The sequence below is a fragment of the Neodiprion lecontei genome, chromosome 5 (assembly GCF_021901455.1).
Source record: "Neodiprion lecontei isolate iyNeoLeco1 chromosome 5, iyNeoLeco1.1, whole genome shotgun sequence".
Classification (NCBI taxonomy): Eukaryota; Metazoa; Arthropoda; class Insecta; order Hymenoptera; family Diprionidae; genus Neodiprion; species Neodiprion lecontei.
The window spans coordinates 35543576-35561104 of NC_060264.1; the positions used below are offsets into that span (position 1 = coordinate 35543576).

Here is a 17529-nt window from a genome sequence, read left to right on the forward strand (position 1 = left end):
AAATAAATGCATTTAATATTTCATTATTTGATCCACAGATTCAGATAGCCGTAAAAAATAATTCATTTTGAACATGTACATTTTATTTATAATCACCGTGTACATATATTTCTACTACATAACATAACTATAACTCGTTTTGATGCAAAATAAATATAATAATACTCACTGTCAGTTCAACAATCTCTTTAACGCTAATGTAGTAATCATCTCTAGGTGTCTAACAAGTAACATTGACAGGTTTATTATTTTAGCTCATTATATGTACTAATATACAATAATAATTTGGTAAGCACAACAAAGAGAGACGTACAACGATCAGCAGTTAACAATAATAATATATAATATTCGTATCTGTATTATCATATATGTACCTATATTGCATGTGTAGTGAAATTATTTATATGTGAACATCGAACATCGAACTGCTTCCAAGATATACAATATTACGTTCGTGTTCAATAACTAGTAGTGATTTTTGTTCAATTTGATCATTACAACTTTTTTTTACATTCCTAATAGTACAATGTATGTATTTTGTTGTACTTTTAGAACAACAAGTTATAGCAAATCAACGACTCGTTGAAACATCGTCAAGTCTTAATAAATAGTTCAAAATTCAAATTTGTCCTCATTCAATGTAGCTAATATACTAATTATTAGCTTGTTCGTATAAACCCAATAAGATTGAGTACCATTATTCATCTTGTTCATATTATAGGCGATATAAGAACAGATTACCATCACAGAAATAATACTGAGGTCTTGATCTATAGCTAACGCGAGCAACAATTGTTTCAAGACTTTGAAGCTTCAGCTCTATTTTTGGAGCATTAATTGGGCAAGATATAGTTATGTATACAGGTGTTTAGGAAATTCACTTCTGTAAAAAAGAAGGCAGAGTGAATAGATAAAGTTAATTTTATAAATAATAACGGAGAAAAATTAAGATACAAAATTATAATTAAGCCATACACGACCTGCATTGCTGTACAGTTTTCATAGCTGCAATCTGAGATGCTGGAATCAAATAAAATTCACATAGTGGAGCATGGTTTTTATATGTATATCTTCCCGTGTGAATGCTTTATTATATTGAAGCAAGGGATCACCTGCTCCCTTACTTAAATATTTAAACTAATGTCCGTTCGAAAATTCGAGCGACTCGAACATCCTGTCACGAAGGATTCCAACGATCTTACCACGAATAGACCTTCAATAGCGCAGTCTCTATCTTCATCATCGAAAAATAATCAATGATCAATAAATAGCAACCACTGGCTGAAAAATATTGTTTACAAACAGTTACATAACAATTCACACCTAATGAGGATTCCGCGCTGGAATTGGCGGTCCTCCTGTCGTTCTTGCAGGAACAGGAGGTGGCATATTCATTGGCAAGTTTGGCGGCGGATGCTGCGGAGGTGGATGAGCCGCTTGCCTTTGCGGAAGCGGAGGCGGCAGAGAGGCCGCAGCGCTGTTTGCGAAATCCTCGGGACTTTCGATACGCGGTAAGGGTGGCGGAGGCCTGCTGGGAATCGGATAGCTCGGCGTATTATCTTGAATTTCCTCGTAAATCGCAGACTCCGGTGATTGTCTTTCAGGTTCAGATGACTCCAGCTTACAAGGCTGGCCGCGAGATGACGGGAACTGATTAGGCACAACGCTGTAAACACCGGCACGGGGTGCCTGACGCCTTCCCACAGTTGGGCTTTGGCCAGGTTGAATAGGGCGACCGGGGGGCGCCGGTCTGGGCGGAGGAATTACCTCATTGGGACTGTAACGCTCCGGCACATTTTTTCGCTCAGTTAAATTGAGCCCTTCGAACTGGTGGACTGGACTATCGATAGGAGTATCGTCCATGCAGTAAGGTACAGTGGTATTGCTGCATATTTCGATCTCTTTTTGTATGAGCCTCACCCAGTTGGGTGACTTTAGAGACAGTGTCAAGGTCTGACCGCATACTTGGGTTGTTCCCTTGTTCACAGCAGCCAGGGCGCACTGGCCATCCCTAAAAGTAACCCAAATTGTGTCCTCGACAAACCTGACTAAGATAACTTCACCTATGTGTGAAAAGTCCTGCAGCAATGCCATCATGAAACTGTCATCGAATACACTGTCCATTTCCTCACTGCCGTCATCTACAGCTTTCACTATTACTGTGCCGTCAGGGGGGCCCAGGTCTTGGATTACTTCTTCGAATACACGTTCCCGTTTCTCTATGTTGACTTGATGAACGTCTATGTCGATTATTGCTACCACAGGTCTGTGATCGCTTTGCTTCAATTCCGCCCTGCCATAGTGAACAAGGCGCCCAGGATTCCAGTCTGCTGGTGAATCTGGCAAATAATTGTAAGTTTTCGATCATTTTTGTACATGTAGTTACTCTACTTTTTAGAAAAATGTGAGCATAGATTTATTTTTTCAACTTACCAATATCGGGAACCTGTTTCCGCCTTTTCCACAACACTCTATCTGTCCAAGCAGGCTGTCGACATTTCTCACTCGTATCGTAGTCGTCGGAGAAAAGATCATATTTGTAGGTAGGAGGGAAGGTGATTGGACCCTCCAAAAAGTTTTTGAAAACGTTACCTTCCTCCTGTTGATTCTGAGGTGGTAGAAGAAAAAAATGATCATGGTATGTCGCAAACGTGTAATACTATTCATAAGTATGCTCAATATGAGACAAATCGGGGTCCTTGGAAAAGGGGTGCATCGCAGGACAAAAATAAACTTACTTTTAATTGGTCACACTGCAAAATCTGATCGAATTCATTCTTTTTGATCATTTCCTTCATTTCATCCTTATCCATGTCGACTCTGTAATTGAAATCACCACACCAGAATACATAGTCGTGAGTATTGAGGGTTCTCCCCATGGGGAACGTGATTTTTCGCGTTATTTCAGCATAGTCGGCGTTCCGTTCGCTTATCTGAGATTGACCAGCGGCAAAATGTGCGCATACGAAGCAGAAAGATGTCGAATAAAGAACGCATCTTATGGCTGCGGCGCCTTTGTTACCCGTCGCTCCACCGAGTCCAGTTTTCACACAATCGACAGCAACGTCTCTCAAGTAAGGTGCATGTTCGGGCCGAATGAAGAGGTAGAGACAGACTCCAACCAGCTGTTGGAACGTTACAAGAACGTATTCGTTGTCCCGAGATAAAACTTTCTGCAATTCTTCAGCCCATGCTTTCGCGTTTTCCGAGCTTGCTGCCATGATATTACTAGCATTCAAATCAACGATTTCTTCAAACCCTATCGCGAATATATCCACAGGAACATTGTCGTGCTTCACACTTACTAGAGCTAGAAAATCATTCACATGAAGTTATTACCAGTTTACACAAATGTGTTGAATTATATACAATACTTTTAGTACAAAAAAAACTACTCACAAGGTGACTTGCGGACTGGATCCAGAAGCCAGTCAGCTAAAGAAACATCCTTGTAAACAACACTGCGAAAGTGTTTGCCTCCGTTGACATTATATGTTCCAACACCGACACGCAGATTCATGGAAACAACGTATTCGTTGTACCTTTTGCACATTTCTCGGAGTACACTAGGAGGGGCATGAAGCATATTGGACGGAAGTAAAAGGCGAGCTCTGTCGGCGAGTTCAGTGTTCAGAGTTGAACCGAGGAGTAGAATATCAATGGCTTCCTGCTTGCTGGAGTCCAACAGATTATTCTGTATCGTCCTTGCAGCGGATCGTGCTCCATCCATGAGTTTTGAACTACCCTGAATGGCGCCCGTGCCAGCGTATATTTTGCTAACTTCATTTCCATTGTTTATCCACATCTGCCGAAATACTTCCTCAAACCTCGATACCATCTGCTGTTTTTCCATAAGCTTCAAGAGGCCCAATTGGACGCCCAGTATTTCCATGGCAAAGAACGTCTGTACACAATTTGTCCTGTCCAAACAATCGAGGCAGTTAGTGCGGATTGTACCTCGTTGCTCCTTTACAACTTCAGTGCCAACGGCGTAGAAGAGGGAATAAGATTTGAGGTACTTCTCGACCTTTGACTTCAGCTTGGACAAATTCTTGGTGTTTCCTCCGCGGCATTCTTGATGGTAATCGAACAGAATGTGAGGAACGTCCGTGCGGTGTTTTGAGACGCTGTGATGGCGCTGAAACAGGTTACTCAGCATCGCCTCACCCTCTTTGCTACCGATCAGACTAGATCCCAGTAGATTTACGATAACCTGCTGTCCATAACGCTCCTTTATCATCGACAAATGTCGCTCGAATGCCGGTGCCGAGGCCTCAAATCCACGAGATATCTTCACCTTATGAGAACCGACTTGCACCCCAGGCTGCTCCCAGAAAAGTGGAACGGAGCCACGTGTTTGAACATAAGAAGTCACTTCGTTATCTAAGTATATCACCTGCTCCGTCTCCACAAAGTTTGCCACGTGTCCATCATCGTTACTGCCTCGCACATTGAACCTGAAATTGCACAATTATGAACAAACAGTTGGAAACTTGTCGTAATTATAGATTCTAGATATATTTGCAAACCTTGTTCCTGCACGCTCGCAGCTCAATCTGGACACCACAACAGCGCGGGCTTGCCGATGCCCTACATATACAGTGCGAATTTCAACGCTCCCGCACATTGCTTTTAGCAACCATTGACCAGTGTTAACTCCAAATCTGAGTAGGTGGATATGCAGCATTCGATTCCTGCGAAAGATCATCGTTCAATCATTTCTATGAAGCGATAAGAGTGGACTGATATAAGAATAATGTGCCTCCATTTTTAGTCTAGAATTGTAAAGAGTCCAAGGAAACAGAACAAGGAGGGTAGCAATCAATTAGCTGAGGTATAATGGGCGTACCAAAAGAATCTATTGTCTGTAATGCTGGACTTGTAGCGCTTCTGGGCACTGAGTGTTATGTCCAGGGCTTCTTGCTGGCCAGCACTCCATGAGAAGTAAAATGTGCCGGAGTTGAGGACTTTTCTGACCTCTGAAATCCTGTCTTCGTTACCTTGGACATAGTGCAGTGGTACAAAATGCGTCTGCGTAACGCGAAATATCTCTGACTCTCCAACTTTTCCCACAGAGAAGCAGCCCGTAACAAGAACTAGATAGAGCAAAGTACTGTCCCCGGCATTCAGTTGCAGCACACCCAGGCACCCATAGGCATCCAACAGTTTAACGTACTGAGACTTGAGCGACTCTGTCTCTTGGGCAGCTGTTGAAAATAGGAACAAAGAAATTTTTCAGTAGAGTGACCTTAAACTTGACTAAATTCTTTGTATGTGTCGTTCTAAATTTGCAGTAATTATCAGTGAATGTGTGTTATTGCGTTTCAGTATTTCTCAACTCCTGGTCCGGAATCTTATCTAGTTTACAGATAAGGAACATTGTTTTTACCAATGATGCCAATTCATTTATATGTTTTAGCTACTGCAGAAAATGTAATTGAGAAAGTGTCGTATATTTCTCAAGATAAAAAGTGTTGAAAATTCTGAGCTATTCCCACAAAAATATATCATCAAATTGTCATTATTGCTAAAAGATGTACTTTACGTGTGAAATAAAGCGTTTCATATTTGGATGGTTAAAGATAATTTGCATTTTTATTGATTCAAGCGTCCAAAATAAAGGCGAAAATCTTATCTGGATCAGAAAACTGCGCTCTACTATTTGGTGATGTGAATTTGAATCTCTGCAAGTGAGTCTTTAAATTCCACATATCATGTTTCCATAGGCATTGCCAAGAATAGTGAGGCTATAATGAATTTTTTCATCTGGAAAGCTATAAACCAATTTACAATGGCAATTGTGCATTTAGCACCCAGGGAGGATTTTTAAATGTTAAAGCTGATTAATATGTCAGAAAACGTATTAAAAGTTGTCTATTCGGTTTCGGCAAAAAATGACCTTTGTTTGAAATTATACGGAATCATGGGTTATCTTTAACTCTCATTTTCAGTATCTTTGAAAATATTAGTTCCACAGGTTTTGGCAACGAGAAACCATTGTGAACCCTGTCGTTTTTCAGTTTAGAATTTATATTATGTACAAAGACGTTTTCTGCCTAAATGAAATTGATAATTGTTTCTGTATTTTTTCGGAAATTCTCGATTCGGTCTAAAACGCGGTAAAATGTTCGACCGCTCGCAGCGCGTTAACGGAATTCGTAACTGGTGGATCATACGAACGGAGCAGCAGTCTTGATTAAAATTTGAACGTTAATTCGCTGTCAATTCGATAGAATGAGTCATCAACCAAGGGTAATTCGGAGCAGTATGTTAGAACGGTCAGAACCTATATCTTCTGAAACGACTCGCATGAACCCGCCGTATTGCCAATCATGAGCATTTTTTCAATTCTCAGAAGCACGTCATCCACGAGGTCAAAGTTAGTAACGTTATCATAACGAAACATTGGGAAAAACCACTATTTTTTTATTATTAAAATGGTTTTGAAGGAACTGAGATTGCAAAATATGAGTATGTTTTGTTTCATTATGGTTTGTTGAATTTCAAATGGTTCCAAAATTGTGAAATAATGGTTTTTCCTCAGCATGAATTGTTAAGTTAACGTTACTAACTTCAACACGATCGTCATCCCGATTCATACTTGTATGGTAGTCTTTTCTTCTCTACTTAATTTTACTTTGGTATAGAAATAAAAACCATCATCGATCACCGGGTGGTATATTTTTGTGAAACTGTCAATTTACATTACGACACAGTTACAGATAAGGCAAACATTTTAGATAGTTTGTAAGGCTGTTTTGCTTCGTGTCAATTTTTCGTTATAGAAAAAATAGGAGGAGCGGGCTTATTGTTAGCATACTCACACAAGACTGCCACTGCTTGGGATTCGAAGAGGACGGTATCCTTGCGGTTTCTTTGCTCAAGTAGAAGAGAGTGAGGACTTGGTGGTTTTAACTTCTCGTAAATCCGAAATCCCTTGCCCATAGCCATTTTTTTGGGAGGGTGTTTGTGTTTTTATTCTATCTTTATGGCCGTTTTTATATATATATATGCATACACACGCACACTGTATACGTACTTTCTTGTACCTCGGTTGTTTTGTACGGCACACCAATGGCTAAATTGACAGCTGACAGAATCGTCTGCAGGATGACTCTCCGGGTCTATTCCAGGCCCCTTCGCCTGGCTCGTCACTTCTACGATTGACTCCACCAAGTACAGTAGATTATTACTTATCCTTCACAGCAGAAATTCAAGACGATATACATATGTATGATTTTAAAACGCCTCCTCGGGGCGCTACGCGGTTTAGATCAGGTTGGTTCAGTTGGGTCAGGTTAGGTTTCACGTCGATAATTCGATAGTTGATACTCGAAATACTTTACTTTTGTACTTGGAACCAGGTGGCGCATCTGTCTTCTTACTTCTTATTCTTCCTATGAGTGGACGCTGTATTACATATAGTACAGTCCGTACAGTCTGTAGAGACAACAGGTAGGATCGTTACTACGTTTCGTATATTAAGGAATCTAGCAGAAGTTCAACGTGTTGAGGGGGTGCTCCGGTGGATGTCGACGTTGACGTATATATCTTAAAATATCGAGCTCCACGTATCCTAAACACAAAAAAGAAAACACTCAATAGCCCCATTTTATACATAATTCTGAACAAAAACACTCCAATACATTTTCGTTTGACGGAGAAATGAAGAAATGGCACGGATTCTACGAAATCGCAATAGAAAATTCGTATTCGTATAAATACCTCTTTGGATTTTTTCAAAAAATATATCAATTTTTAATAAGGCCGAAATCAATTGATTGACTTATAATTTCTCTGCTGTTGATCCTACGCTCTTTTTCATGTCTTTTCTACGTTCCACAGGATCCAATTAGTTGAGGTAGGGTCGTTTGAATCGATTCTCAGACCAATTGATTTTGACTCTGTAAATCAAAAGAAAAAGAAGGAACCCCTTCGGATTATTTAAGTCTATTCTTAGTGGATTTTGCAAAATATGGGAATCGATTTATTCAGACCCTATATCGACGTAATTTTGCGAGAGAAATCCATCGCGCACAGTCTCGACTCGCTGCAAACAACGGATGAGAAGAAATGGCCGAAAAACAAGAAATTTGCATCAGGTTATCAAAAATATGGGGAAGAAAAATAACGAATTCATAGCTACCAAGTTTCGTTTTACCTCAGTTTTGGTATATATATCGAGCCTTAGTCCTAGTACAAGTGTTCCAGTGTCAGTGTACAGTACGTGAACAAGCTGTTAAATAATACTAAAGTGAGTAAATAAAAATGCAGGAGAATAATTGAACATTCCATAAGAAGTCTGACTATTATATTAGGGTAAAGTAGTACAATACATATTACCTTAAGCATCATATGGAAAGTAGTATATAAAATGGTAATTAATATAGTTTGTATGTATACATTAGGCTCCAGCCTGCGCACAGGTGCAATGTACCTGCTCAGGATAATATATGTAAAACATTTCATTGTTTTATGTGACCTGAATTAAAGTACTTGAACAAATTCATTTCTGTGTGTTTTCTTCGCATTTCCTCAGTTGTACCTACGTCCTACGCTCTTTGTCATGTCTTGTTCGCGTTCTTGAGGATCCAATTAGTCTAAAACGGGTCGTACAAATCGATTCTGAGACAAAAAAATTTCTACTTCAAAAATCACCTGAAAGGTAAGGCTAACCCGTAAAGGTAAAGGCTAGCTATCTCCACTGCCTCTCTCGTCTTTTCGGCCGCTACTAGATGTGACTGAAACCTGGCTCGATTCGCAGATCTCGGACTCCGTTGTCTTGCTACCAGGCTACCTTACCAACCGAACTCAGGTCTATCTCGACGCTTGCTGTCTTAAACGTGCACTCTATCAGTATCTCTTCCGGACAGAAGAGACTCGTTCTTGATGGTGATTCTTCATCTAGATTTCTCTACTTCCTGCTTCCCACGTTTCTATGTTTCTACTTTATTCTATTTTTTTCTAACACTGTCTTTGCCGTCTTTCACTCTTCCAATTTTTGTATCCTTCTATCTGTATATTTCTACTCCTGTCTATGTCGTTGTAGTTCTCTGTCTCTATTCTGTGCTCCTCTTTACTCTAAATAACGAACGAGGCTGAGTTTTTGGATTTGAGACTCTGTATATAGCTTACCTTTGTATACTTTTCTTGTTATTTCCCAACATGGCTATGGGAAAGTTTTTAATAAAACCATCAAACCCCTTTGCATTTTTGGCAAAATTTTCGCGATTTTGAAAAGTGCTGGAATAAATTTTTTCTGACACTATTCCGACGTAATTTTGCGAGAGAAATCGACTGGGCGCAGTCCCAATACGCTGCGAACAACGCGTCAAAAGTTAGAGCCGAAAAACGAGAATCTGTGTTTTCGACATTTTTCAGCAGGTGCTTTTTCCTTCGTAATTTCTCTCCTGTTGATCCCACGCTGTTTTCGCTGCGTTTTCTGAGTTCCTGGAGGTCCAATTAGTCAGGAAAGGATCATACAAATCGAATCTGAGGCCAACAATTTTTTGGTCGAAAAATGGAAAAAAAGTAAGGCTAACCCCTTTGCATTTTTGGCGAAAATTTGAGCGATTCTGAAAAGTGCTGGAATAAATTCTTTCCGGCACCATTCCGACGTACTTTTGCGAGAGAAATCGATTGAGCGCAGTCCCAATACGCTGCGAACAACGCGTCAAAAGTTAGAGCCGAAAAACTAGAACCTGTGTTTTCGACATTTTTCAGCAGGTGCTTTTTCCTTCGTGATTTCTCTCCTGTTGATCCCACGCTGTTTTCGCTGCGTTTTCTGAGTTCCTGGAGGTCCAATTCGTCAGGAAAGGGTCATACAAATCGAATCTGAGACCAAAAATATTCGGCTCCAAAAATGAAAAAAAAAGTAAGGCTAACCCCTTTGCATTTTTGGCGAAAATTTGAGCGATTCTGAAAAGTGCTGGAATAAATTCTTTCCGGCACCATTCCGACGTACTTTTGCGAGAGAAATCGATTGAGCGCAGTCCCAATACGCTGCGAACAACGCGTCAAAAGTTAGAGCCGAAAAACGAGAACCTGTGTTTTCGACATTTTTCAGCAGGTGCTTTTTCCTTCGTAATTTCTCTCCTGTTGATCCCACGCTGTTTTCGCTGCGTTTTCTGAGTTCCTGGAGGTCCAATTAGTCAGGAAAGGGTCATACAAATCGAATCTGAGACCAAAAATATTCGGCTCCAAAAATGAAAAAAAAAGTAAGGCTAACCCCTTTGCATTTTTGGCGAAAATTTGAGCGATTCTGAAAAGTGCTGGAATAAATTCTTTCCGGCACCATTCCGACGTACTTTTGCGAGAGAAATCGATTGGGCGCACTCCCAATACGCTGCGATCAACGCATCAAAAGTTACAGCCGGAAAACGAAGAACTGTGTTCGCCATTTCTCTCCTGTTGATCCCACGCTCTTTTCGCTGCGTCTTCTGAGTTCGTGGTGGTCCAATTAGTCAGGAAAGGATCATACAAATCGAATCTGAGGCCAACAATTTTTTGGTCCAAAAATGGAAAAAAAGTAAGGCTAACCCCTTTGCATTTTTGGCGAAAATTTGAGCGATTCTGAAAAGTGCTGGAATAAATTTTTTCTGACACTATTCCGACGTAATTTTGCGAGAGAAATCGATTGAGCGCAGTCCCAATACGCTGCGAACAACGCGTCAAAAGTTAGAGCCGAAAAACGAGAACCTGTGTTTTCGACATTTTTCAGCAGGTGCTTTTTCCTTCGTAATTTCTCTCCTGTTGATCCCACGCTGTTTTCGCTGCGTTTTCTGAGTTCCTGGAGGTCCAATTCGTCAGGAAAGGGTCATACAAATCGAATCTGAGACCAAAAATATTCGGCTCCAAAAATGAAAAAAAAAGTAAGGCTAACCCCTTTGCATTTTTGGCGAAAATTTGAGCGATTCTGAAAAGTGCTGGAATAAATTCTTTCCGGCACCATTCCGACGTACTTTTGCGAGAGAAATCGATTGAGCGCAGTCCCAATACGCTGCGAACAACGCGTCAAAAGTTAGAGCCGAAAAACGAGAACCTGTGTTTTCGACATTTTTCAGCAGGTGCTTTTTCCTTCGTAATTTCTCTCCTGTTGATCCCACGCTGTTTTCGCTGCGTTTTCTGAGTTCCTGGAGGTCCAATTCGTCAGGAAAGGGTCATACAAATCGAATCTGAGACCAAAAATATTCGGCTCCAAAAATGAAAAAAAAAGTAAGGCTAACCCCTTTGCATTTTTGGCGAAAATTTGAGCGATTCTGAAAAGTGCTGGAATAAATTCTTTCCGGCACCATTCCGACGTACTTTTGCGAGAGAAATCGATTGAGCGCAGTCCCAATACGCTGCGAACAACGCGTCAAAAGTTAGAGCCGAAAAACGAGAACCTGTGTTTTCGACATTTTTCAGCAGGTGCTTTTTCCTTCGTAATTTCTCTCCTGTTGATCCCACGCTGTTTTCGCTGCGTTTTCTGAGTTCCTGGAGGTCCAATTAGTCAGGAAAGGGTCATACAAATCGAATCTGAGACCAAAAATATTCGGCTCCAAAAATGAAAAAAAAAGTAAGGCTAACCCCTTTGCATTTTTGGCGAAAATTTGAGCGATTCTGAAAAGTGCTGGAATAAATTCTTTCCGGCACCATTCCGACGTACTTTTGCGAGAGAAATCGATTGAGCGCAGTCCCAATACGCTGCGAACAACGCGTCAAAAGTTAGAGCCGAAAAACTAGAACCTGTGTTTTCGACATTTTTCAGCAGGTGCTTTTTCCTTCGTGATTTCTCTCCTGTTGATCCCACGCTGTTTTCGCTGCGTTTTCTGAGTTCCTGGAGGTCCAATTCGTCAGGAAAGGGTCATACAAATCGAATCTGAGACCAAAAATATTCGGCTCCAAAAATGAAAAAAAAAGTAAGGCTAACCCCTTTGCATTTTTGGCGAAAATTTGAGCGATTCTGAAAAGTGCTGGATTAAATTCTTTCGTGGACTATTCCGACGTAATTTTGCGAGAGGAATCGATTACGATTAATTCAATTCCAAGAGTTACTCCGAATAAACATCAAATTTGTGTGGGGTTTTGAGAACGAAGGGTGAGGAAAATAACGAATTCATAGGTGGAAGATTTCAATTCAGTTATAGTTTATTCAATATACCTTAATGCTAGTACAAGTGTTCGAGTGTCAGTGTATAGTCGTCCAACAAGTTGCCAAGTAATATATAAGTAAAAGACAATGAAAATATGACGAAAACGAAGTGTAATATACATTACTTCCAGCCGAATAGGAAAAATGTTATATAAAATATTTATTTTCGTAGTTTGTAAGTATAATCAAGTTCTAGCACATATGTGTAATATTATATTGTTACCATTCACTGTAACCTGTAAGCAAACCAATGAATAATTAAATTTCCCCATATAGTCCTTTTATTTTCTCAGTTGTTGGTCCTACGCTATTTCAAATGCCTTTCTTGCAATCCTCGGTAATTTCCATGCTGCTGGTCCTTTGCTCTCTTTGATGTCTACGTTTCGTTCCTGAGGGACGAATCAGTTTAATGAGGGTCGTACAAATAGATTCTGAGAGGAAAAATTTTTGCTCCGAAAATTACGAAAAAAAAGTAAGTCTAACCTTTTCGTATTTTTGACGAAACTTTCGGCGATCTTGAAGAATGCTGGAATCAATTCTTTGATGCACCATATCGACGTAGATTTGCGAGAGGATTGGGATGCGAGCAGCGTATCAAAAGTGACAGTAAGAAACGAAAAAATTTCCTTGTCGGTAGTATTAATCAACCAAAAGTTAGAGTTAAAAAGTGGAAAAAATTTGGTGTTATCTGTAAACGATTGGATGGACATTACTCTCTACGTAAGTATTGTTCGTCTTTTCGTAGTCTTATCCAATAGAAGTCTATGTAACAAATTGCACATGCACACGGGAGGCATGCGTGTTATTCATCCAAAAATTATCATTATTCTCAAAAGAGATTTTCATATCCAGCATGATAGTGTTTCATAGACCTGATGTCAATGCTGTTTAATGTCATAACATCATAAATAGTTGGTACAGTGGAATAAGTTTTGACAAGAATTTTTCGAGATTTATTTGCATACATTTACTAGTTGCTAACTGCTATTATCAGTACAATAAACGAAGGTAGTAAAAATCACTAAATTTATTATAAACTAAATCCATATTCTTGAACGCAATGAATTAATACCGTGATGAGTTGATACCACTGGCAGTTAACAGAATTAAAAATTTCATTGCTTGAACTCAATTTGGTCATACGTAAGATGAAGGGCTCTGATTTATTCACTCTTTGTAAAATCAGGCGATGGAAACAAGTGAAACAATAAAGGAATCTCAATACCGATTTTTATGTATCGGGAGTATCACTAATAATTCACGACATTCATTTTCGTACAAACAGGCAACGCACCAAAGAAATAAGTTTGACCAAGCGGTGCGTTAAATGTTTACAACAAAATGGTCATTCTAGTGTCCAAGGTTAACAACAGTACCAAGTGTGTTAGGATAAGCATTCGAAGAGAAAAATAGGAATGGTGAAACTGGGTAGTTATCGCGAGCATCACGCGCACCCGCGCTTTTTTCCATACAATTCACTGGCGGTCTATCAGTCTGTATCACACTCTTCCCGCTACGCGGTAGCACTGTTTGCCAATTCTCACAGCCCCTGAAACACGAGGAGTTCTGGGACTACGAGTCAGCCGAAAATAGAGAGGTAGAGTAAAAAAACAAAGAAAAAATATTCGCGTCGTGAAATTTCATAGTCAATTTCGCAGATTCAAAAGTGCGATCACAGTTATCCGCCGAAAAAAGATCCACGCGATGCGACTCCGGGTTGGACGACGTTTTGCTGACCATTGACCGGGTTGAGGTGCTCAGCGATTTGCTGTCGGTTCACCCACCAGAAGGGTTGCAGCTCCGCTGGCCAGCTCTCGACTTTCTTCGCAGTTTCCCCAAATCCAAGAGCCTGGAGTAGGGGGTTCTGCGTCGAGGACGATGCTGGTGACGCGGGATTCGATTTTGTCGGTGCGTTGTCCACAGGAACAACGGTGGTTGATCCTGTATTTTCTCCGACTCGGTTGACCAGGGTAACGTCAGCTAGGGTTGATGTGGTCGACGTGGTCGAACTCGTCGTGCTGGTTTCGTTGTTCCGAAACCTGGGCAGTACCTCTGGGTAAGGCCGGCCTCCGGCGTAAAAAGGCCGCTGGGATTGTCCCATGACGATGCACATGGAGAAAAGGACGGCGTACTTAATCTGTAATTAAAAATTAACATCCGTTAAACTTTGTGTTCTATGTACGCGACTCTCCTACGGAATTCAGGATAAACGGGCACTACCGTTTGATGCTGAAGATAGGAGATGAGGAAAAATAGCTTGAAAAATCTCCAGCAGAGTCATTTGTCATGATGGTGAACACGAAGGAAACAACATCCTCATCATGTAATCCAAAACTAATCTGAGTAAATTCCAATAGCACAAGCTAATTTGGTAGTAACAATTTGAGAAACGGTTTTATAATGAGAACGATAAAAATGATTACTATTCTTCCCTGGATATGAATTGATTTCGAAGGCCGTGTTTTTTCCCGAATTAATTTTTAGTTATGTCTGATGTAAGTATATTAAGTGATTGTAGTTTTTCTCGCATCGACGTTCAGATTACATTAAAAGTTAATTTCATTATAAATAAATATATATTTCACAATTCTGAGAAGGGCCCCTCTCAAAAGGTCGGAACTTGAAAAAAGAGTTTTGATTTCTGTGAGCTACGATACGGAAAAACATTACTAAAAATGATTATGTCCTAGTGTTTTCATTCGATTTTAATGATTTTGGCCGTATTTTGTTTAATATACAGATCTCTATAGAGACTCCTTGAATAAAATTTCACAAATGGCTCGACGAAAATAGGTTTGTGTAAATAAGGTACAACAGATATTCGTCAACGTTTGTATTTGCGGGTTATATCATGTAAAATTTCGTGTACGTTTTCCTGAGAATTTTTAAGGTACTGGGCAGTCAGAAAGACAAGCCCAAAAACAATGAAATAAGATTAGAAACACCAAAGGTTGATCATTTTGAACGTTCCAATCGTAACACCTTTTCTCAAATTCTCACGATATTCTAACATCTGTTATTCGAATGTTCTCAGATTTTTTTCTATTTCTTGACAAGGACGTTTTTTTTATTTGTTTTCATTATCAATGGCACAGTCTTCTCACTTCTTATAACTTTCGATTTAGATTCTACGACCCATATGTTTTAAACACATCAATGATCATTCCATTTTAAACACATCAAATGTGAACATAAAAATGTGTCACTTGTTTTCTGTTCGTACGATTAATAAATGACTACTGCAATGTGTTCAATAAGATTAAACTAGCTGTGCGGCTTGATTAGCGAGGTATAGGAAATTTCATAGATTCATTATTTTCGTGTGTTAGGCAATATGCTTCGCTTGTCCTGTCATTTGCTATCAGAAAAGCAATTAGATTGTGTAAAATGACTTACCATATTCACGGTGTTAACAATAACGTTTCAGGGAGAGATGTGCTGTGTACGGCGGTTGAAACGTTCTGCCTGTGGTGAACGGTTCGACTGGGAATATATATGTATGAATTGTCCGCCGACAGGATTCTCCCACCGTCGTGAGATTCCCATAAGCCATCCCACCTAACCTTTCACGGCACGGGGAACTTTGTCGCAACTTCCTCCAAAATTCTTAAAAGATCCGTGACGAAAGCACAATACGAGCCTGTTTCCCCCACCACGAAGGTATGCTCATAATTACTATCGAGCTTCAAAACTGTTTACTAATATACCTGATACATTCCTCGCATCACAGAATCTAGTTCTCCTCTCTCTATTTCTCTCTCTCTATCTCTCTGCGTGTGCATGCTTATGTTCTTAGGATATAATAAACCATGATCATCAATATTGTGTACTACGTATCATACCCAATGATTACGCAATCGGTATATTGATGGAGCGGGAGTATATTACGAAGATTACGAATAAACTAAACTAAGAAACCATCCCGCGTACATTATAACAGTCTCAATATTTGAGGCTTTCTCAGGTTCTACCGTCAAGACGCGTAAAAAAACACCGATTATAATATTAATCACAGATACTGATTCTCGTGCAGTTTATTGCTGCATCACACGATTACACGTTTAAACCATTCGCATTAATAAAACAGCAATCACCTTTCTCAAGGTAGGGATCGCAATGGTGTATAATGTATACGTTATATACATTACACAAATACATTCTTCCTATCAACATTTCCGGTTTTACCCGCGTCAATTGCGGTTGTGAAATAACGTCTGGTTGTTTTGTTCTGTTTTACTTTATCATCATTCGCTTCCACTTCGTTCCTCACAGCAACTGCATATTTTAATTATTCTAGGCCAAAAATAAAAACCAAACATTAAATGCGATCGATGAATTGATTGACCGCGTAACGTTCCTTCGAAATGTGAGAAAGGTGAACAAAATTGAAATGTAAAATAAGTTTAAATTGTAACAATTGAAACGATTACTCTGCATTGTATAACAACCGTTTCAAAAGAATAACATGTGATATTTTGACACAAAAAAAAGTGTTCAGATGTTAATGAGTCTTGATTTTTTTTCTAGATTTTATCAACTGCAGCTCTTGAAGAAAAACAAACGTGTTTCTTTTCTCCTTTTCTCGGTTAGGCCGAGAGATTATTTACATAATTTATGTGCTGCAATTCACCGTACTAGTAAGATTACAATCCTCCCCGGGGAAAACCATTTCAAAACTGCCAAGCTCTTTCCGAGTAATAATCGTGTGTCAGGCAGCTGATAGAATAACAAAAGAATTATCATGGACATCACGTTTCGATTAACGCTGCACGTGTCAAATATTTGAGATGCATGAAGTCAATTCCAGAGCAGCGTATTGGGGGAGGTATTAATAAGGAGATTGTAAATTGTTTGCATCAAAATTGCTATAATGCGATAGAATGTACGATATTATGCGATTTAATGTACGGAAATGGAAATAGAAATTCAACGTTGCGAGGAGCCAAAGGGTATCAGCTGAGCTTTGTTAGATAAGAAAATACGGTTGACTGGTATAATTGAGTTGTTTGTTGCACAGATTTTTCAAATACGATTGCCGATTGTTAAGGAGATTGAAATATGTTCAAAACTAAATCCTCTACGCATACTTGTTTCGATGTTTCTTTACGGATGAAATTAATTCGCAAAAACATACTCTACGAAGAATATTAATTTACCACTAGACTGCAGTTTTCAGAATTTCTCCCGCATGCGCGTGTGTTACATTAATTTTGTAGAACTGTTTGTTCGCCGAACGATCAGCACTTGCATTTGTGTGAGTAATGTTACAGAGGATTCGTCTGGCATATGCTCGAACAAAAATGTAGAAAAATATTTCTATCACGGTCTACAGTTAGCAGGTCGATGTGCGCTACTTCCGACACAGCATGACGTCCACAGCGTCCTCGAGCTATTGT

General features: G+C 39.6%; 2 protein-coding genes across 3 annotated transcripts; both read right to left on the reverse strand.

Annotated features, from left to right (window-relative positions):
- Positions 1–61: 61 nt before the first annotated feature.
- On the reverse strand, positions 62–7314 carry LOC107217276 (synaptojanin-1). 2 transcript variants are annotated; one of them, XM_046741972.1, is made up of 8 exons: positions 6825–7314; positions 4850–5207; positions 4530–4694; positions 4397–4457; positions 3400–4324; positions 2739–3310; positions 2434–2608; positions 62–2339 (listed from the first exon to the last, which is right to left on the reverse strand). In XM_046741972.1, exons 1-8 carry the CDS (start codon positions 6949–6951, stop codon positions 1324–1326), a joined length of 3399 nt encoding a protein of 1132 aa, XP_046597928.1. In that variant the 5' UTR covers positions 6952–7314; the 3' UTR covers positions 62–1323. The 2 variants fall into 2 exon arrangements, with proteins under 2 accessions (XP_046597928.1, XP_015510227.1); XM_015654741.2 differs by having other exon boundaries at positions 3400–4457.
- A 5745-nt stretch (positions 7315–13059) lies between these two features.
- Positions 13060–15787, reverse strand: LOC107217310. The gene is made up of 2 exons (XM_015654800.2): positions 15530–15787; positions 13060–14270 (listed from the first exon to the last, which is right to left on the reverse strand). The coding sequence occupies exons 1-2, from the start codon at positions 15530–15532 to the stop codon at positions 13812–13814; spliced, it is 462 nt and encodes a 153-aa protein (XP_015510286.1). The 5' UTR covers positions 15533–15787; the 3' UTR covers positions 13060–13811.
- Between the last annotated feature and the right edge of the window lie 1742 nt (positions 15788–17529).

What these genes read in the sequence shown, in the direction of transcription:
- LOC107217276 (XM_015654741.2), bottom strand. Translation starts at nt 6,951, where the DNA reads ATGGCTATGGGCAAGGGATTTCGGATTTACGAGAAGTTAAAACCACCA. An exon ending in TCCAGTCCGCAAGTCACCTT is followed by an intron (nt 3,311 to 3,399) that starts GTGAGTAGTTTT and finishes ATGATTTTCTAG; the next exon opens with CTCTAGTAAGTGTGAAGCAC. An exon ending in GAAACAGGTTCCCGATATTG is followed by an intron (nt 2,340 to 2,433) that starts GTAAGTTGAAAA and finishes ATTATTTGCCAG; the next exon opens with ATTCACCAGCAGACTGGAAT.